At 16.8% G+C, this 22107-nt stretch overlaps 7 protein-coding genes across 7 annotated transcripts; 4 read left to right on the top strand and 3 right to left on the bottom strand.

Annotated features, from left to right (window-relative positions):
• Positions 1-1736: 1736 nt before the first annotated feature.
• Positions 1737-3176, top strand: SMN (survival motor neuron-like protein, putative; the record flags this gene model as incomplete). The annotated part of the gene is made up of 4 exons (XM_028676212.1): positions 1737-1772; positions 1961-2132; positions 2252-2564; positions 2744-3176. The coding sequence occupies 4 exons, from the start codon at positions 1737-1739 to the stop codon at positions 3174-3176; spliced, it is 954 nt and encodes a 317-aa protein (XP_028532724.1).
• A 797-nt stretch (positions 3177-3973) lies between these two features.
• Positions 3974-6185, top strand: PRELSG_0814400 (conserved Plasmodium protein, unknown function; the record flags this gene model as incomplete). Its single annotated transcript, XM_028676210.1, has 3 exons — positions 3974-5570; positions 5684-5910; positions 6057-6185. The coding sequence occupies 3 exons, from the start codon at positions 3974-3976 to the stop codon at positions 6183-6185; spliced, it is 1953 nt and encodes a 650-aa protein (XP_028532723.1).
• A 605-nt stretch (positions 6186-6790) lies between these two features.
• SART1 (U4/U6.U5 tri-snRNP-associated protein 1, putative) lies at positions 6791-8695 on the bottom strand (the record flags this gene model as incomplete). Its single annotated transcript, XM_028676209.1, has 1 exon — positions 6791-8695. The coding sequence occupies one exon, from the start codon at positions 8693-8695 to the stop codon at positions 6791-6793; it is 1905 nt and encodes a 634-aa protein (XP_028532722.1).
• Positions 8696-12318: 3623 nt separating this feature from the next.
• PRELSG_0814200 (conserved Plasmodium protein, unknown function) lies at positions 12319-14753 on the top strand (the record flags this gene model as incomplete). The annotated part of the gene is made up of 2 exons (XM_028676208.1): positions 12319-14577; positions 14709-14753. 2 exons carry the CDS (start codon positions 12319-12321, stop codon positions 14751-14753), a joined length of 2304 nt encoding a protein of 767 aa, XP_028532721.1.
• Positions 14754-15507: 754 nt separating this feature from the next.
• PRELSG_0814100 (conserved Plasmodium protein, unknown function) lies at positions 15508-17100 on the bottom strand (the record flags this gene model as incomplete). Its single annotated transcript, XM_028676207.1, has 1 exon — positions 15508-17100. The coding sequence occupies one exon, from the start codon at positions 17098-17100 to the stop codon at positions 15508-15510; it is 1593 nt and encodes a 530-aa protein (XP_028532720.1).
• A 1006-nt stretch (positions 17101-18106) lies between these two features.
• On the top strand, positions 18107-18820 carry PRELSG_0814000 (conserved Plasmodium protein, unknown function; the record flags this gene model as incomplete). The annotated part of the gene is made up of 1 exon (XM_028676206.1): positions 18107-18820. One exon carries the CDS (start codon positions 18107-18109, stop codon positions 18818-18820), a length of 714 nt encoding a protein of 237 aa, XP_028532719.1.
• A 593-nt stretch (positions 18821-19413) lies between these two features.
• On the bottom strand, positions 19414-20733 carry PRELSG_0813900 (conserved Plasmodium protein, unknown function; the record flags this gene model as incomplete). The annotated part of the gene is made up of 1 exon (XM_028676205.1): positions 19414-20733. The coding sequence occupies one exon, from the start codon at positions 20731-20733 to the stop codon at positions 19414-19416; it is 1320 nt and encodes a 439-aa protein (XP_028532718.1).
• Between the last annotated feature and the right edge of the window lie 1374 nt (positions 20734-22107).

Below are 22107 nucleotides of genomic sequence, written 5' to 3'. Positions count from 1 at the left end.
ATTTATCAGAAAAAAAAAAAATCTTTTTTATTTCTCATATATACATATTTAGGTAATTCTTATTTGTTCAATTTTTTTTTTTATATTAAATATTTGTCAAGTTTTATAATTATAGAAAACACCAGTTCTAGTAAATAGGTGATAAATTACATTGTAATCATGTAAATTTTTTTTTTTCATATATTTATTTATATATATAAAATTATATACATATATATATATATATATATATATATATATATATATATATATAAAATAAGAAAGTATTTTTTTTTTTTTTTAACAATGTAAAAATATATAAAATTTATATATTTAGGAGAATAAATGTTCAATGATTATTCATTTGATCACAGAAAAAGTCTAAGAGTAATAATTTTCTAATGCATGCGCAACTTACCCATAATGAAATAATGTTCTATTTTTACTTTTTCATATGAAATTTTTATTAAGGAATAACTTTTTTACTTATAATTTCTTTAGTTATAGTATTTGATATTTAAAACTTTTAAAATTACATATATAATAGCATAATTCACCTAAAATTTGAGACTTCATTAAGTTTCATTAAAAAAAAAAAAAAATTGAAGTTACATATTTCTTATATTGCTTTTCTTTTAACTTAATTTTTTTCTTTTTTCAGTAATTAACAATGTAGATGAACTAAAACAATCACTTAAAATTAAAAAATAGACAAGTTAAAATTAAGAAATATTTAATTTAATTTAATTTAATTTTTTCTTCTTTATTTACAAAAGTAATAATGTAAAATAAATTATCTAGGAAAAGACTAAATTTAAAATTTGCTAGTTTAATATTTATTTATTTCTTTATTTTTTTTTATAAATTAATTTCAGAAAATAGAATTATATATTTTTAATTGATATTTAAAATGATGAAAAAAGTTATAAAATAAAAGATATATTTATTAAAAACTATATATTTTAATACTACACAATAATATTACTAAAATATTAATTTCTTAAGAAAGTTATGTATATATATATATATATATAACCGTTAAAAGTTTAGTTATTTGTATCATTTTAATCTTATATAATTTTTTAAATAATCTAACTTTAGATTATTTCTTCTTATAATATATTTACAGATGTATAGGTCTTTCTTATAAAGGGTTTTATTATATCTTTAAGGTATTAAGATTTCTAATTAGGCATAAACATTTTTTTTGCTATTAAAATTAAGATGATGATGAATTCAAAAAGAGCTTTAAAAAAAAAAAAAAAAAGAATTCTTGTAAAAATTTTATTAAAAAATAAATAAAAGAAAGTGATAAAAAAAAAAATCTCTCATAATAAAAAATTCCTTTATTCACTTTTTTTTTTTTTTTATTAGCTTATTATTATGTAATTAATTTTTCCTCAGTATTAATTTAATATTTTTTCTCTTTTGTTAATTTAACTTCAATTTTTTATATGTTTAATACATTTTTATTTTATTTATTTTTTAAAAGTTTTATAATTTTAAAAAAATAAATATATGTAAAAAGAAAAGGAAAAGAAAAAAAAATTTTTTTTTAGCAAATTAAAATTTTATTGTAAAAAAAAAAAAAGATTATTGTATACAAAAATTAACATTGAAAAGTAGTTTTGGGATTAGATTTTTAATAAAAAAGGGAAAATTAAATAGATATATAAAAAAAAAAAAAAAATACATAATTTCAGATTATTTTATAATCATTAAGCTTTTTAGTCATTATTGTAAATATTTTTTAAAAAATGGATGATTTTAATGAAACATTAGAAGGTTTAGAGGTATAAATTGATATATATATAAAAAAGGAATAATAATGTTCTCTAGTTTGTTGTGTTTTCTTTTAGATTTATACAAATAATGCAAATTAAAGTTTTTTAAGATAATATTTGGAGAATTAAATTAAAAAAAAAGAAAATACTTTTATATTTATATACACTTTTTTTTTTCTAAATATTTTTTTTTTAAGGAAAAAATAAATGAATATGAAAAGCAATTGGCATTAGTAAGAGATGAGATCAAAAAATATGAAGAAATAGAGGATCATGAAAATGAGCAATTAAAAAACTTAAAGAAATTAGAATGTGATATGGTAGAAGTAATAAACTTAACTCGTGATTTAATTAAATACAAAAAGCAAAGTAAGAAAGAAAAGTAAAAAATATATATATATATATTATATTTTATGTATTTTATTCTCTTTCCCAATTGAATTTATTATATTTCTTTTTCTTACATATATTATTGTTTTTAATATTAGATGAAATAGAAAATGATGAAGTGAATGAATTAGAAAAAAATGATGAAAATCAAATTCAGAGTATTAATGAAAATATCATAGAATCAAATAGCTTAATAGGAAGAACATGTAGTTTTATTTATGAAAATAAGAAAATATATGGTTTAATAGAAAGTATAGTAATTGAAAAAAATGTTGAAAAATTATTAGTTTATATTTTTGAAACAAATGAAAAAATTACTATACCAAGAAATTACGTTCAACTAAACGAAATTTTAAATGAATCTGCTTTATCTGAAAATAATCAATTTCAAGCATTATATAAAAAAGACGGGTAAGTATAATAAATATTATATGTATATATATATATGTATATATATATATATATATATATATATATATATATATATATATATATATATATATATATATATATATATTTATTTATTTATTTATTTATTTATTTATTTATTCTTTGTTTACAACTTCATTATTTATTTTTTTATTTTTAAGACAATGGTACGATTGCTTAATTTCAAAAAGCAAAGGTGATTCTTATTTGATTACATACATTGGTTATAACAATAGTGAATATGTAAAAAATGATCAAGTAAGAATTAAAAAAAAAAAGAAAATTAAAGAAATAATAACACCTGCTGGATACAAAATACCGGAGAACTTAATAATTAAAGAAAATGATTCATTAAAAGTTAAAATGAAAAAAAAAAAAAAAAGAATTGCTTTAAAAAAAAAACAAAAAAATGAATTAATAAATAAGGAGTTTGCTAATAAAACACAACAGTGGAGATCATTTCATGAAAAAGCTTTAAGCAAAAGCAAACATCTTTTAATAGCACATAAAAAAGTCGAAAATACTGAAAACAAAAATAACACATCAAATTTTAATATTAGAAGAAAATTTGATTATAATGATAATGATGAATAAAATGTTGAGAATCTTGTTTTATAGCATAGTGTATATATATAATTATAAAAAAATAAAATAAAAATATAGCTATATTCTATAATTTAATTATAATTGATGTACAAAAATATTGCTGATATATTTCAAATATTATTCTCTCAACTCATAAAAATTTTATTATTTGAAACTTTTTTTTTTTTAAATTATGTAATTATCTTTTTTATTTTTTTTAATTTTTATTCCATTTTTTTATGTTTTTTTCATTTAAATTTTTTTTTTTAGGTAAATTTAATTTTAATAATTAATAAAAAAAAAATTAGATACAATTTAATTTTAAAATTTTGTAATTTTTATATTTAAATATTATTCCTTTAGTTATCAAAATTGTATATTAAAAAAAATTTTCATATATTTTTTATTATCATATAGAATATTTTATCTTTTCAAGCATTTAAATATATTTTTATTTTACATTTTTGTAATATTGTTCTTAAAATAAAAACCTAATTATCAGAAAAAAAAAATTAAAAAGAATAAAAATTGGGATATTTATCTAAATAGTGTAGATATTTTTTTATAATTTACATAAAAAAAAAAAAAAGAAAAAAAGAAAAAGGATTGAATTACACTTAATATGGATATTTTGAATATTATTTACATAAAATAAATAAAAAAAGGAAAGGGGGAAAAAAAAAGGTTATTAAATATATATTTATATATTAAAGAGAATAAAAAAATAAAAATAAATTGATTTAAAGTATTTTTTAAAATAAAATTTCAAAAAAAAATAACTTAGAAAATAATGTAAATAATCTTTAATGGAAGAAGAAAAAATATTAGATTCATTTGAAGTTTTATATAATAACGAGAAGGGGAATTTGTTTTTAACAAACAAATATCTTATTTATATATCTGAAAAAACAAAAAAGGAAAAAGATGAAAATAATTCACTGTTCTTAATTGATGATATTGATTTAAAAATATGTATATTCAGCTGGAAGAAGACAGAAAAATCTAAAAAAAAAAATAAAATACGATTCACATTTGCTAAAACAAGTATTAAAAATAATTTTTGTTTTCATGATTATAATAATACAGAATCATTTATTTTTGAATTTTTTAATGAAAAGGATTATAACAATATATCAGAAATAATTAATTATTTAAATAAAGATAATTTAAAAAATCATTTATATATAAATTTTAGTTTAAATTTAATAAAAAATAATTATAAGGTATTTGAAGAATTAGATATAGATAATACAAATCACGAAAAAGTAAAAAATGAAGAAGCTCATTTAAACAATGAAAATCTTAGGAAATGCAATAATGAGAAGACAGTAAATAATATATTTCTAGACAAATCAGAAGAAAATGAAAAAATAAAAAATGATGAAGTAAATGATATAATAATAGAAGATAGTAGTAGTGATGATAGTGATGATAATAACGAAAACTTAAATATTAATGAAAGTTATTCATTAAACAAAATATTGGATGTTGATGCTCATTTCAAAAGCTTATACGATTTGTGTATACAAAATAAAATATTAAACGATAAAGAATTTTATAATTTACATAAAAATTACATATATGAATACAAAAATATTTGCTCCAATGATGATGACAGTATACTAAAGGAGCCTATATTAATATCAGAAGAACAAAAAAACTCGAAGAATGTTGAAATAAATAAAGAAATAAGTAGATTAATTTTATCAGAAAATCAAGAATTAAAAAAGTTATATGACTACTACATTGAAAATAATATATTAAGTGAAAATAAATTTTGGTTTTTTTTATTTAACAATAAATACAGTCATTTGTTTTTTTATGATAAAAATGAAAAAGATATTTTTACGAACAAAAATTTTCTAAATATAAAAGAAGAAAATAATTATGAGCCATTATCATATAATTTAGAAAACTTAAATCAAGATATAAAAGGAAGTTTGGAAAAATGCATTTTAAAAGAATATTTGTCAACGAAATACTATAATAAAAAAAATATACTATTTAAAAATAATTATTATTTTAAAGAAGAAAACTTAGAAGGTTTTGGAGTATTTACTAATGAAAAATTAGTGAGAAATAATAATAATTCATATAACTTATTAATAAACAAATTTAATAATTATTGCATAAGTATGATAAAAGACAAAAATTTTACTTTTAAGAAATTTTATGATGATTTAAAAGAAAAAATTGATGACAATGATTTAACTTCAATTGATCGGAAAGAAGAATTATGTTTCAACTTAGAAAAAAAAAAAAATATATATGATGACGAAAATATTAATAATCAATTATTAGAAAATAAAGATTTTTTAAATCAGCATTTTTCAAATTTTATAGATGATTTGAAAACTAATAAACAACAAAATAAAAAAAATTATTCAGAACTTTTCAATATAGGTAAAATGTTATCTTCAAAACAAAAAATAAATAAAATAACAGTATTAACATTAAAAAAAAAAAAAGAAGAAAACTAAGAAAATAATTTCTTATCTTATTATATTTCTTTATAGGTAGGCAACTATTCGTTTTAAATACGAAAAAGTGTCAAAATAATCAGTCGTTATTAATAGGTACAATTGATTACGAACAGCATATCCTCGACATTGTAAAAGAATATCATATTAAAATTAATTATTTACTTTACTTATTTTATACATCGTATATTCCTGAACAAAGCAAAAGAAATAAGATTTTAGAAAATTTATCTAAAATAAAAGATGAAATGCAAGCCAAGCAGGTAAAATAAAAAAAATAAAAAAATAAAGATACAGCTATGAAAAATAAAAATTATAATTATATTTATTATTAATTTCTTCAATTAAGTGTTATATTTTTGTATTTTGTATGCTCCTTACTTTTGTATTATGTTTTTTTTTTTTTTAGGAAGAATATAATAGTATATTAATTATGGGAAAACCCTTGTTAATACATTTGTTTGAACAAATAAGTATTTGCAAAAAATTTAATGAAAAACTTCATAAATATATTCAAGAAAAAAGGAAAAAAGCATAAGCTGTTAAAAATGAAAAATAGAGAATAAAAACTATTTCTTTTTAAGGTGTATTTTGTGATACTTTTTTTATAAATTAACAATATATTTTTTTTTTTTTTTTTGGTTTTAATTATTTTTAAAAATTGTCATCTTACGATTTATTCCAATATAAGTAATTTCATTTTTTTTTTATACTAAAAAAAAAAAGAAAATAAAAAAAAGAAAAAGGAATTAAAAAAAAAAAAAAAAAAACAAAGCAAAACAAATTATAAAATAAAATTATCGTTAAAAAAAAAAGAGAAAATTATTAATAAAAATATAGAAATAGACATTAATAAAAAAGGAAAATACTCATCTATTCTTATAAAAAAATAAAAATATAGATAAACATAAAAAAAAAGTTGAGATAAAATAAAAATATTTTTAGTAAAAGTTTTAAAAATTTTAGGAATAATAAAAATAAAATATAGCAAATACTTAGAAAATATAAAAAATATAAATAAAATGGAACATAATTTTTTATGAAAGTAATCAGAAATCATAAATATATATAATATAGAATTATAAAGATATAAAAAAAAAAAAAAAAGCATAACTAAAAATTGAATAAAAAATATCCACTTATTTAATTATTGCTTGATAATGTAAAATATGATTTTTTTTGTATTTGCTGGTATTTTTTCAATACATTTAAAGTTGGTAAGGAATCCATTGGATTTTCTTTAAATCTCCTTTCAATTTCTAATCTTTTAATTTTTTTTTCTAATTTATTTTTACCTTGTTTTTTTCCATGAAAAATCCAAGAAATATATCGAAAAGTTTCTTTGGGAGTCATAACTTTTCCTAATTCATTTTTATAATCTAATTTTATATCATTTTTTTCAGTTGACATATGTAATGGCTTATTTTCAGGGTTTCTATATATTTTATCTTCAATATTTAATTCTCCTTTTGTTTTTAAATATTTCAAAGCACCACATAACCCTTCATCGAGTTCTACTTCATTAAAAATTTTTGATACTCCTCCTGCAGAAATTTCATCATATTGATGCTCATCATAATCAGATTTGTTATTTTTTTGTTCTCTATTTTCTTCTTTATTTTTTATTATTTCTTCATTTTCATATGTATTTTTTAATATATCTTCATTAATATTTTCTTTTAATATATTTTTTGATGAAAGGAAATCTTCATTGGTAAGATCTTTTTCATTTTTTTTTGATTTTATTTTTTTTTCATTTTCATGTAAATCTCTTGGTAAAGATATATTTTTGCAAAATTCAGATGCATTTGTTAATTTTATAAAGTTATCATTTTCTTTATCTTTTGTTTTTTTTTCTTCATCATTTATTACTATATATTTTAATAGTTCACTTTGATAATTACTTTCTTTTTTTGCTTTTTTCAAATTATTACCTTTTTGTAAAAGTTCGTATAATTCCTTATCCTCTTCGTTTTCACTAAATACATCATCAAAATAATTAAAGTCCATATCCATCTGCTCTTCTCGTATTTTTTTGATAACATCATCTATTATATGAGTACTTTGTTTTTTTTTTATTTCGCTTTCTTTTGATTCACTTTCCTTTTCTTTACTTTCCATTTTTCCATTTTCATCTTCCTCCTTTTCGTTATAAAGGAAATCCCAAGAATCTTTCTTTCTTTTTCTTATATTTTTAATTTTTTTTTTCTTTAATTTCAAAATATTATCTAAATTATTTTTTTCATCTTTTCTAGGAGTTTCTTTTTCTTCTCTTTCATTATTTCCTTTTTTTAAAACTTCTTGTTTTTTTATTACTTTTTCGTAAGGCACGTCTTTATTTTCATCATAATGTACATTTATATCAAAAGAATGTTTTTCATCATCATACTTAGGAATCATGTTAATAGAAGATTCACCTTCTACCATTTTATTATTATCATCATAATATGATAAGGGATCATAATAATTTTTATTCCAGTAGGTTTCATCATTTCTAGAAATCAAATGTTTCATATTATTTTTTTTCAGTTCTTCATTTATTAAACAATCTTTTTCATCATCTAAAACACTTTTATCCTTTAAAGTTAAAATCATATTATCAGTTATATCTTCATTTTTATGTTCAACTTTTACACAACTAACAAAATTATTATTATTATTTTTTTTTTTTTTTTTTTTTTTAGTTTCTTCTTCATCATCACTGTATTGTATTGATTCTTGTGCTAGTCTTTTATTCATTGTATTTCTTGTTTTATTTATCCAAGTTTCTACATCATTAATATCATCATTATAATCTTCACTTATTGATTTAATTTTGTTTTTTTCCTCTAGATCTTTTTTGTTATTTATTATTTTTTTTTTTTTAATTTCACCATTATTCTTTTTTTTTAATTTTTCATTTTTATAACTTAAATCATTATTGATGAAGTTGGACTTTTCATCTACAACTTTTTCATTATTATCTTCTTTTATTTCTAACTTTTTCAAACCTAATTTTTCTCTTAATTTATTAGTTTCTTCTATACTTAATTCGCAAACGTTATCCATTATATAACGCTTCTAGAAATTTTTATTTTAAAAAAAAAATAAATAAATGATTTCTTAAATATTTTCTTTTGTTTTTAAAACATTTCATATATTCGAACATTATATACAATTTATTTATTTTATTTTTTTTTTTTTAAATATCCTGAAATATATGGAAGCATAATGTAAAGAAGAAAAAAAAAAAATATATATATATATATAAAACTCTATAAAAAAAAATAAGAAAACTTAAAATAAAAATGTATATATGATTTTTTATTAATAAAAAATAATTACAACAAAATATATAAAAATAGAAAAATTTAAAAAGATTTAAAATTTTTTTTTTTTATTAATTAAAAATTTTTAGTTTCAATTAATTACTTAAAAATAATAAAATAAAATAATAAAATTAATTATATTTTTTTTAACTTCTAATTCTTACGAAATTTAATGAATTCAGAAATAATTTATATTTAACTTTATTTAAATAGTTAAAATAATAAAAAAAAAAAAAAAAACAAATAAAATGTAATCAGTATCAATGAAAGGTAATTTTTAAGAGAAGTAATTCCTCATTTTTACTTAACTTATAAGAATTTTTCGAGCTATTTAATGAAAATAAAATGAGGGAACAAATACCAAGTTTTTAAATCAAAAATATAAAAACTTATTATTATTTCTTATATGATTTATTATTCTTATAAATTTGATGTATATATAATTTATGAACTATGAGTAATATATAGCTTATAAGGAAACATAAGTATTTTATGAACTAAAAACAATAAATATAATATTGTCTTAATTGTTATTGCAAGTTTATTTAATTGTGCTCATTTTTGTTAATCATTTATTCCAATTTTTACTTTTTTATTTTTTTTTTCTTTATTAATTTAGATATTTCATTTTCTAATTAAATTTTTTATAAAATTAATTTATATTTTATTCAACAGACAATTTTTTCTTAAAATGAAAAGCTTATATATATCCTCTATTAATTTTAAGATAAATACAAAAAGAAAATATTATTGGCAAGTATACGAAAAACTTTCTTGAAAAAACTTATTTTAAGTTTAATAGTTTTACTTATGATGATAGTATATCTTAGAAAAAAAAAAAAAATTCACTAAAAGAAAATGAAGTGTAAATACAGAATATTTAATAAAATCAAAATTACAACATGAGAAAAAAAAAATAAAAAAAGCTATACATTTATTTTATGATTAGCTCATTTTTTAAATTTGGAAAAATAAGACTTACATATATTTTAATTTTTTTGGAAAAACGAAACTAAAAAAATGATATTTTTTTTTTTTTATCTTTTTTTAGAGTGATTAAAAAAGCATTTATTTAAATATTAAGTCTGAGATATTTTTTCTTCATTTTATTATAAGATTTCATATACATATTTATGAATTCAGTTATTGTTAAAAATAAGTATACAAATTTTTTTAAATTATAAAATTGAAATTCATTATTTTTATAAAATTTTAAAAAGAAAATATAATATATATATTAAATACATACATATATATACATGTTATATAATTTGATATGTTCTTAATTTCATTTATCTATTTTAAAATCATTCTACTTTAAATTTTTACGTATAAAATATACAAGCATAAATTTTTTTTTCCTTTTTTTTTTTTTTTATTGTGTTAATATGTTATACTGGAATCATTAGTTAACAATTACAAGATAAATTTTAATTTTTTCAATCTATTTATATATTTCATTTATTTAATAATTAATTTTTTTTTTTTTTTTCATAAGATACAATACACACACTTTCTTGATTTCTCTTTAAAGGATATAATAATAAAGAAGCATTTGTAAATACATTTTTTGTAATATATATTTTTAATATGCAATTTTTATATTTTATATACATACATATATTTTTTAAAATATATAAATGAAAAATTTGACTATAAAACTAAAAGCTATAACATTTTGTTATATTAAGTTAAAAATATATATATATATATACATATTTTTATTTAATTTTCTTTTAACGTTACATAAAAAAAAATATATATATAATCATTTAAATATTCATAAAAGAATATCTAGAAGAAAAAAGCACATAAAGGTATATATATAGTATATTCTTATAAGAGAAAAAAAAAACGAAAACATGTTTTAAATATCTTAAATAATATTAATTAGAAAACACACAGATATTTCCCCTTATTACATCTTATTATTTTCAAATTTCACATTATTTTTTTTTTAATGGAAGAATACACTAAGATTTGTGTATTTTACATGAGTTTTTATGTTTTATGTTTAATACATTTTCATTAAGAAAAAAAAAAAAATATATATATATATATACCTTTTTTTTAGAACTTTTGAATATGATAATAAAATGAAGGAAAATAATAAATTTGATTATGCTAAAGATATAAATAAAATATCTTTAAAACATTATAAATAATTTTAGAAAAAATTAAAAATGAAAAAGTAAAATATAAAAATTTAAAAGAAAAATATAATAGAGTAATATATGTTTTATTTTGCATGAAATTATAATAAAAAAAAAAAATCAAATACATATAAAGCATATTTCTACTATGAAGTATACAATATAAATTTTTACTTTTTGTTCTTTTGTTTTTCTTATTACTGTGCTTTTTTTCTTCATTTAAAAATAATAATATACGTATAATTTGGGAATAATAAACGATAACGCATTACTTCATATATGTATAAAAATAACATATACATTTATTATTTTAAAATACAATAAAATTATTTATAATTTAAATTAATATTTTATTTTTATGTTCTTTCATTATTTTACTGTATTTCTAATATTATATTATTATTATTATTATTATATATATGTATTTATTAATTTAAATTATATATACCTTGATTAAATCTTTTTTTTTTATATATATATATTAATTCTTATTTTTTTTTCATATTTTCATATTTTTTTTTTATTATTTATTTGTTATAATACATGATATAGGTAAAGAAATAAGAGATAATTCATTTAAATATAAAATTAAAATAAAAAATTATAAATTAGAAAAATACAAATAAATGATAAATTAAATTTCATTATTTCTAACAATATTCTTGATTTCTTTTTTTTTTTTATAATAAACATTCATATAATTTTTAAGATATTAGTGTGTATAATATTTATAGAATATATAATATATATATATATATATATATTTTAATTATTCTTTTTCGTTATACTGATACTAACACAATTTTAATTTTTTTTTTTTTTTTTTTAATTCTTGATTTTTTCGTATAGTGAATAATTGCTACATTTTAATCTATTTCATTTTATTTTATTTTATTTTTTTTTATTCTCACAAATATCGCAAGGATATGAAATTTTTTTTTTTTTATACGTAAGATTTTTTTTTTTTTGAAAAATTTATATAATAAACATATGTTTTAGATTACCTTGAAATATATATATGTAATTTTTTTTATATTATTTTTAAAAATTATTTGTTCTTAATTTTATTCAATTTAATTTTTTGTGAAATAAAATAAATTATTTATTTATAATTCCATAACATATAAGAAAATTAGATAAGTATATATATGCATATATATAGAATTTCTTTTTTTTTTTTTTTTAAATACACTTTTTTTATTCTTTTTAAATGGAAGAAGAGAATTTAAAAAATTTTAGTATAATAGATAATAGAGGTACTGATAACCCAATTAATGCATCATGTGATCATATAATTGATAAGAATGGTAATATAATATATAAATGTTACAATAATATTTATAAATTAACATATAGACATATATATAAATATAAAAGAATAACTACAATTAGTACCGATGTAATATATGACAAAAATTATAATGCATATACTCCTTTATATCATTATTATTATGATGATGTAAATCAAAATGAGGAAAATAAATTGGACGAAAAAAAAGATTATGATAATATAGACGAAATAACTTATAATGAAAAAAGCACGAAGCAGGTATGCTTAAAATATGATTTGCATGAATTGCTATTATTACGTTTCTTAAATTATAATGATGAAAATGATTCAGATGAAATATTAAATAAAAATTGCTTTTTAAAAGAAAGAAAATTTGTGAAATCCAACTCAGGAAAATTTCAGAAAGATAGAAATAATACTAATACATTGGCTAATACCACTACTGCTAGCAATAACAATAGCCTTATTAATAACATAAGTATAAGTAATAATATTAGAATACGAAATACATATAATGATGATAATTCTCAAGGAAAGAATTATAGTTATTCATTAAATTCTTTAAATAATTTAAATACTAAAGTTTTTAAAAATCTAGATGACAACTGTTATAACTTACCATTTAATAATATATATATTGATAAGGAAGGAAAAATGCATTTAACAGAACAGGATTTTTATAGTTCTAATAATAATTTTAATAATAAAATTACAACAAATAAATATGATAGAAGTTTAAATTTTCAAAAAAAAGAAAAAGATCTATCATTGGATTATGAATATAATGATAAAATAAATATAAGAAAAAACAACCCTGAAAAATACTGGGACAATCCATCATATTATCCCAAGAGAAATAACTATGATATTTTTACCTTAGGTGATATCAAAAAATATTCAAAAAATAATGATAAACAAAAAAATAGCTTAAATTTGAATGATAACAATTATAGCATATTTAAAGATAATGAAGAAGAAAATTTAACAAAAAGCAATTTTGCTAAATGGTTTAAGAACAATAATATTAACGTTAATGAAAATATAGAAATAATAAAATATTTAAGTAACAAGAATAATCAATCAGACAATGAAATAAAGAGTAATCAAAAATCTTTTAATGCTAGTAGAAACTATGAAAATGACGTTTATAATAAAAATGATAATTCTACTAATATTAATGCATCTGATGCAGGAGGTAATGAAGAAAAAATTAGTAATACTGTTGCTGAACTTTTAATAAAGCAAATATCTATGATTAAAGAACGTAAGGGGATGGATAATATAGAAAAAAAAAAGTCTCTTGGATTCTTTGATAGTAACTGTCAAGATAGTAGTGGTAGTATTAATATTGATAAAAATAATATAACAGAAAACGAATTATATTCAAAAGAAGCAGGGAAAAAAATATTAGAAATTTTTAAGACATTTAATTCTAATAGTATGCCACAAGAATTAGGTCAACAACAATTATACAATAATAATATAAACACAAATTATTACAATAATAATAATAATAATAATAATAATAATAAATATTATTCAATGGATAATATGATATATAAAAAAAACTTTCTTGATAATTGTATGAATGATGTAAATAGCGTAGATCATTTAATTATGAATAAAAAATCAGTGAAGAGCAAAGATATTTTAAATAATTATAATTTACAAGATAATAATAAATTTTCACTGAATTCATTTAATAATTATAATAGTATGAATAGTTCTAATATAGATAACTATACACATCCCAATAATAATTTTAATTCATATAAAAGTAAAAATAGTACTCAATGTAATATTAATATAACACCTATAATAAACTCATTATTACGTTTAGATAATGAATATGAATATAATGATAATAGAATTCCATCAAACTCTAATAATTATATATCAGAAAATATACAAAATGCTAAAGTTAATAATGTTTTGGATTCCTTAAAATCATTATTAAAAGCATCAAAGAATCAAAATAACAAATCTTTTAATACTTCAAAAAATTTTAATCAAAATAATAAATATATAAATCATCACTCTCAGCAGTATTATTCATCACAACCTATGCAGCAGCATCGTTCCTCTTTTAATGATTTTAACAAGAAAAAATTTCAAAAAAAAGATAAATTTAATATGAAATATCTTGAATCAGATATGACTACTAATGAAACAATAATGGTAAAAAAAAATAGTAAAGTTAAAGACTTTTACAATTATATATTATGTATTTTCATTTTTATAAAATATAGGAATGTTTATTATATATATCTATACATATATATATTTATTTTTTTTTTTTTTTTTGTTAGGCACTTAAAAGTTTGATTCAAAATCAAAGTGAAATAAAAAAGTAACCTCAAAATTATATATTATAGGATTATTTATAAAAAAAAATAATTGCACTAACTTTAATTATTATAAGTATATATATATTTTATAGATAAATATTCATTTGAATAAAACATTTATACAAAAATTTATATGCTTATGACTTATTGATAACAATTAATATCAATATTAATTGATAATTGCATATATATAATTTTTTTTTCTTTTTTCCTTTTTTTCTTTTTTTCTTTTTTTTTTTTTTTTTTAAGTAGATAAAATAATACTTTATATGTGTATTTTATTTTTATTTATAAAGCATGTTGAGATGTATTTATGCTATAAGAAAGTATATATAACACTTTATATTTTATTCTTTGCAACACTATTCACTTTATTTAAGAACTCAATTTAATTAATTTAAAATTATTTAACTAAAATGAATTGGACAAGTTTAGCATATGAATACAAAAAAACAAAAAAACAAAAAAACAAAATGTATATTTTAATAATAAAAATATAATGAAAATAGAAAATATTCTAATAGGAATTAATTAAAAAAAATGAACCATAAAAAGTTCGTGGAATAAGAGATTAAAAAAAAATAGACAAGCATAATGAAAAAATACCAGAACATTTTTAATTATTTTTTTTTTAACTTTTACAATTTCTTAATATAATAATGGTAATAAAAAATTATTTTATGATAGTAATAATATGTTTCATAAATTTATAAAGTTTTATAAGGTAAGGGTATTTTTATAAACAGATTTTTATAAAACTCTATATCCATTTTAAATGAAATAATTCAAATTTTGTATTCATTAAAAATACATGATGATTTGAATTAAAAAGGAGAATTTTGTTTGGTGAATTGTTATCATCAAAAAAAATTTTTAAAAGCGTGGGGTCTTCATATGTCCTTATACTATATACTTTATTCAATGTTTTAAAATCCCATATTTCAATTAAATTTCTTGATTTTAAATAAAATAGTATTCCTTTATCAAAATAATTAGAATCTAAATCATGAAAAGGCTTCTGATCGTTTGGAGAATTTATTTTTTCTACAAATGACATAAAAGCTAATCTGTAACTTTTCCAAATATATAAAATATTTAATGTCGATATATTATATAAAGATATTCTTCCAAGATTATCTAAAGCTAATATTAAATAAGGATTCCAGGGGCATATGCAAATATCTAATATATTTCTTTTAGGATCATTAAAACAGTGAACAACATTTGAGTTAAGTATGTCTATTGTACTGCTATTATTGTTTAATGCACTCATATCGTTACTTTCACTTCTTTTTGTAAATATATTTTTTATGATATTATTTATTTTAGAACTTATTTTTTGAGATATACTGAAGTTCTCTTTTTTACTTATGAATTCGTTTTGGTTATTTTGTTTTACAATATTAAAAATAGATAATGTTATATTTTTTGATGTAACTATGTAATTAATATTATTATTATTGTTATTAGGAATACTATTAATGCTATTATTTATATAACACATTAAATCATCTTTATTATACATCGAGTACACATCTTTTTTAAAAAAATCATTCGAATTATCGCACCTTAATATTATATGATTTATGCAAATATTTTTATTTATACTAAATATATAATCAAATGGTAAAATCTTCAAATTCTTTTCTATTGCACGTCTTATTATATTAATGTTCGAGTTTACTATTATATTATTGTCATGCAAAAATAATATATAATCTTTTTGATTTTCAATAAAAATGTTTTTTATTTTGTTATCAATAAATTTATTATGCATACATATCATTCCTTCATGGTTATATAGAAGTACTTTACCACTATTCAATCCAAATATAATATGTGGAAAAAAGTTGTTTATAAAAAATAAATTAAACACTTCTATTGTTTCTTTTTCATACAATAAAGGATTAAAAAAATTACAATAGACAACATTTTTTTTATTTAAACAATATATTATAAAAAATAAATAGTTCTTATTTATAAAATAAAATATTATATTTATAAAATTATCACTTTCATCCTTTGCATTTCTTAAATGATACTTTGATTCAAATATCATAACTTTACAATTTGTTATGTTTATATCATCTTTTGTTATGCAATAATTACCTTTTAAACAAATTTTACTTAATATCTTTATTAAAATTTCAAGAGTAAAAACTTCTTCTATTTTTATCTGTTTATCTGAATTGTTTTTAATGCTATTATTTTGTAATAAATCATCTACACATTTTTCAGCATTTCCATTATTATCACTTTTATGTGATATTGATTTTAAATAGTCATTTGATTCAACTACTTTTTGTTTATCAGAATTATCTAAAATGCCATTATCCATACCATTTTTATTCATATTTATTATTTAAAAAAAAAAAAAAAAAGATATAAAAAGTAAATTTTATCTTAAAAAAAAATAAAAAGTATGATACTTCTAAGAAAAATTCAATTAAAGTAATTTTATAAATACAAGATATTAAATTTTAGTAATATTTTACTATGTACAATTTTTTTATATGTATAATTGAATATATATTAAAACATTAATAATTTTATTACAAGTTATGAAATATAAAATGATTGATAATTCAACAAAATCAAATCATATAGATAAATAAAAAAGAAAAAATATATTTTCATTTGTTTAGCATTTTAACTTAACTTTTTGTAATTAAATCTTTATATATATACATAAGTGTAATAATGAATATACTTTAAATAATATTTTAGAATTTAAATTTTCTGTAATAAAAGTACAAGAATCTGTTATAACATAAACTACTAGCATGTAGATAAAAAAAAGAAAAGAAATTAATATTTACTATAGTATGTTAAAATAAAATAAAATTTTCATATAAAAAAATAGAAAATAATTTCTATTAGTTTTTTGTTATACCTATATATATCCTTGTAAGATAACAAAAAATTTGAAATTTAAAATCAACAAAAAAACAAATCGAATGGAACTTAATTGTCTATGAAAATCAACTCCAAAACATTTAGCCAAATTTGATTTATATAAAAACATTACCTAATTCATATAAATAAAAATTATAACATATATAATATAATTGGGTAATTCTAATATTTCTTTTTTTATTGCGTTATCTTGAAATAGAGACAAAAAAAAAAAAAAAAATATACATATATATATAGCTAAAATAATATATTATATAAGGAAAATTAAAAAAAAATGTCTTTATTTTGTTTTAAACTTCATTTAAATTTTCTACAAGAAAACAGAATTATATTTTTCTAAAAATTAAATATATTGTGTATTAAAAATACTTTTGTGAGATATATATAACATAAATAATAATGAAAACATTATTATTTTATTTTATTTTTTTTGAATTATTACAATGAGTCATCATCGTGATAAGTATGCTTCTAATTACCGCGATCATTCACATATAAGAATCAAAAAAAAAAAAAAAAAAAAAAAGTCAGAAAACAGTATATATGTTCTTTTATTTTTCTTTTCAATAAGTTTAATACTTTATTTTAATTCGGAAAAAGTTGTTAATTTTGTTGAAAATTTAAAAAAAAATTCAGATAATATTACCTTATCCAATTCCGCAGGGTATATGCACCCAATGAAAAATGGAAAGATAAATAAGGAAGATGAAGATGATTCAATTAAAACTCTTAGCATTACGAATAGTGATGATATAAGAACAAATTTACTTCTTGATTCATTTAACATTAAAAAATTTGAAGATGACACGTATAAATTAAAATTTTTTGACAATGACTTGATAAATAAAATAGAAATAGTAAAAAATAGCAATTTTATATATGATGCTATAAATTATTTATTTAAGGAGATAAAAGGTAAAAATCTATATCCAGCTAATAAAAAGGATAAACTTATTTTAAGGAATGAAAAAGAAATAATAAATGCTACCAGTAAATTAAAAAGATTAATCATTATTAAACTATTAAAATGTTTATTAGTTCTAGTATTATTGTATATTATATTTCGTCTAATATCATCATTACTTAAAAAAGTAATAAATTTTATTTTTGTACTTATTATTAAAATTATAAAATTTTGCTGTTGTGGTGGATTATAACTAGCAAAAAAGAAAATATAATTTTATGTAGCACATAATATATATACAAGCAATAAGGGAAACAATAAACGTTTCTTGTTTTTTTTTTATTTAAAAAAAAAACTTATTAAAGTATAATTTTTATTTTAAAAAGAAAAAAAAAATTATATAATAAATATAAAATATTTCTTTTTTAAAAACTAAAAAATAAATAAAAACAAGATGCTCAATATTCATTAATTTTAATAGAAAAGAAAAAAATTTATATATACTATTTTTATTTTTAATCAATAAAGATAAAAATATATAAATATAATAATTACTTGATAATAATTTTAATGAGTTATTATTGAAAGTGTATGTTATTCTTATATTAAAGATATTATATAATTTAATATTTATTTATATGAATATTTTTAATTTTATATATATATATATATATATATATATATATATATATATATATATATAATACTTTTTCTTTTCTTTTTTCGTATTTTTTTTAATAATTTATTCTATCAATTAGTTTATTATTATCATTTTACTTTTAGTCTATTTTAGTTTAATTTAGTTAAGTTTATTATTTTTCTTATATTTTTTTTTTTTTGTATTTCTCATACTTTATTTAAAACTAGTTTAACTTTTACATCTTTATTATTTTTAATTTTACCTAATAAAGAATATCTATCTTTTTTAAAAACAGTTTTTTCATTTTTTATATTATTTTTTATATATAAATCTTTTGAATTATTTGATAAGTTAGTTAAATATTCATCAGCATAATTAGACTGATTAGAAAATTGGTCACGCGAGCTTATGTAATCATATGTATTTCTATCTGAGTTGTCATTAATGTTTGTATTTTTACATTCATTTGAATAATCATAAGTATTTGTATTTCTAAAGTTATTAGAATTACACATATTTATTTTTGTTATATTTGAATTCCAATCATAAGACTCTTCCCTTTTATCATTATCATTAAAAAAGTTTTTAGGAACATTTTTGATGTTCAGAAGTATCTTATTATTTGTTCTATGATTATTAGAAAATTGTCTAGAGTTAGTTCTAGTAATATTATTTCTTTCATTTTCCTTATTTACTTTATTATATACACCATTTATTATAATTTCACAGTTGTTTAAATTTCTATTTGTAAATGGTGTCTTATTTCTATTTCTTATTTTTTCATTTTTTTTTTTTTTTTGTAGGTTATAAGATAAATCTCCCTTTCTATAATTTTCTGAAATTTTATTATTATTTTGTTTATAATATCCTGATTTATAATTAAAAGGATTGTTTCTTTCTTCAAAATAGTTAAGTGAATTATTAATTTTTTTTTTTTTTCTGAAATTCTTTTTGTTTTTTTTACTTTCTGAAAGTAAGTAAGAAGCATGTGTTTTTAAGTAGGTACAAATTATAGCTTCTTTATTTTTATCTGATGTATCTTTTGCTACAGGAAATGCTTCTCTGAATAAGGGAATTCTATTTAAAATGATAAATCTTTCTCTATCAAATTTTGCTTTTTTATTAATAATATTATTTTCAAATAATTTTTTTCTCGTTATTATATCATATTCTTTCATTCTATTTCTTAATGTATGCGCTTCTTTCCATTTTTTTTTATCATAATTGTTATTTACACTATAAGGATATTGTATATATTCATCGATTTTCAAAATTTCATTTGCATATTCACGGCATAATGATTCAGGGTTTTCAATATTATTAGTTGTATAATTTCTATTATAATTTCTACATTCTCTTCTATTTATGTTTAAACTTTTTGATCTTACATTTTCATAAGTATTATTATTTCTTTTATTTTTAGGTTTGATTTTTATAAATCCATTTATCATATTTTTACTGGGAATTAATTCTTCAGTATTATTTTCTTCACAAGAAAAGTTATTATGCCTATATATATGATTCATTTTCGAAGATTCTAAAATTATTACATCTATTTATGTAAATAAACACATATGTTGGTATATTTAATAAAAAAAAGTATATATAAATATATTTTTTTCTTGAAAATATATTACATTAGTGTAATAAGTAAATTAGAAAAAATTTCGAAAAACTTAGAGAATTCGTGTCATAAAAAAAAAGTTAAAAACTAATTTTTTTTATAATATATAAATTACTAATGTGTATAAATGTATAAAAGAGAAACAAAATAGATAACTAACAAATAATAAAAAGACAATCATACGAAAAATACACAAAAATAAAAAAAAAAACAATAAACAAATAAATGTATACTTATATATATATAGTTAGTTGGATAGATATTTATCATATATTAAAATGGATAGAAGAAAATGGTTACTCTATAATAGTTAATTTTGAGAAACAAAAAGTACAAGTGAAATAGACACAAAAAAAATATTAATAATTTAAAGAATTATACAAAGGTGTAATTTAACCTAATAATAAAATAATTACAACATTTTCATAAAAATAAAAAATATTTATTAATAAAAATATTCTTAAAGATAATATATGTTCAATATCTATATTAATATTATTATTATTCATAAGTAAAATTCCATATATACATATGTATTTTTTGCTTTTATTTTTATTTTTTGTTTTTTTTTATGTAATATTCAAATTTGAATGGTATATATAATTATTTAATCATCATGTATTATAATTCACAATAAAAAGAAAGATAATAAAACGATGAGCAATTATAGAAAATCTCAAAAAAAAAAAAATTTTTTAAATTAAAAAAAATATAGAGATAATTTTATACAGTCGTTTTTAATGAATATATATAAATTAAATTGAATTTAACAATTTCCACCTAAAAAAAAAAAAATATTCATTTGGTGCTAATCATACACAAAATAGAAGTTCAACATAAAAAAAGAAAAGAAAATATGAAAAGAAAAATCACAGAAAAGTAAATATAGAAGTAACTGCCAAAATAGATAAGTAAAAAAAAAAAAAATATAATTACTTTTGTACTTAATATTATAAAAAAAAAAATTACATGTATATATATATATATATATATAATGAAAAAATTAAAAAGAAAAAGTATTTTATTACTAGAATAATGAAGAATAATAAAAAATAAAAATAATACATATAAAAGACATGTATTCAAATTTTAGTTTAACCTTTTATTTATTAAAAAACATATATTCATATATATATATCTATTTTATTTCTACATTTTATTTTCTAATATTTGACATTATTTTTGGACAAACGAAAAGGAAAATTATAATATTACATCCCCTAGATTTACAATATTTAATGTATATATATATATTTAGGTAATTTTTTTTTTTATA

The sequence above is a fragment of the Plasmodium relictum genome, assembly GCF_900005765.1.
Source record: "Plasmodium relictum strain SGS1 genome assembly, chromosome: 8".
Classification (NCBI taxonomy): domain Eukaryota; phylum Apicomplexa; class Aconoidasida; order Haemosporida; family Plasmodiidae; genus Plasmodium; species Plasmodium relictum.
The sequence above is the reverse complement of the archived record's forward strand: the minus strand, read 5'-3'. Positions and strand labels throughout refer to the sequence as shown.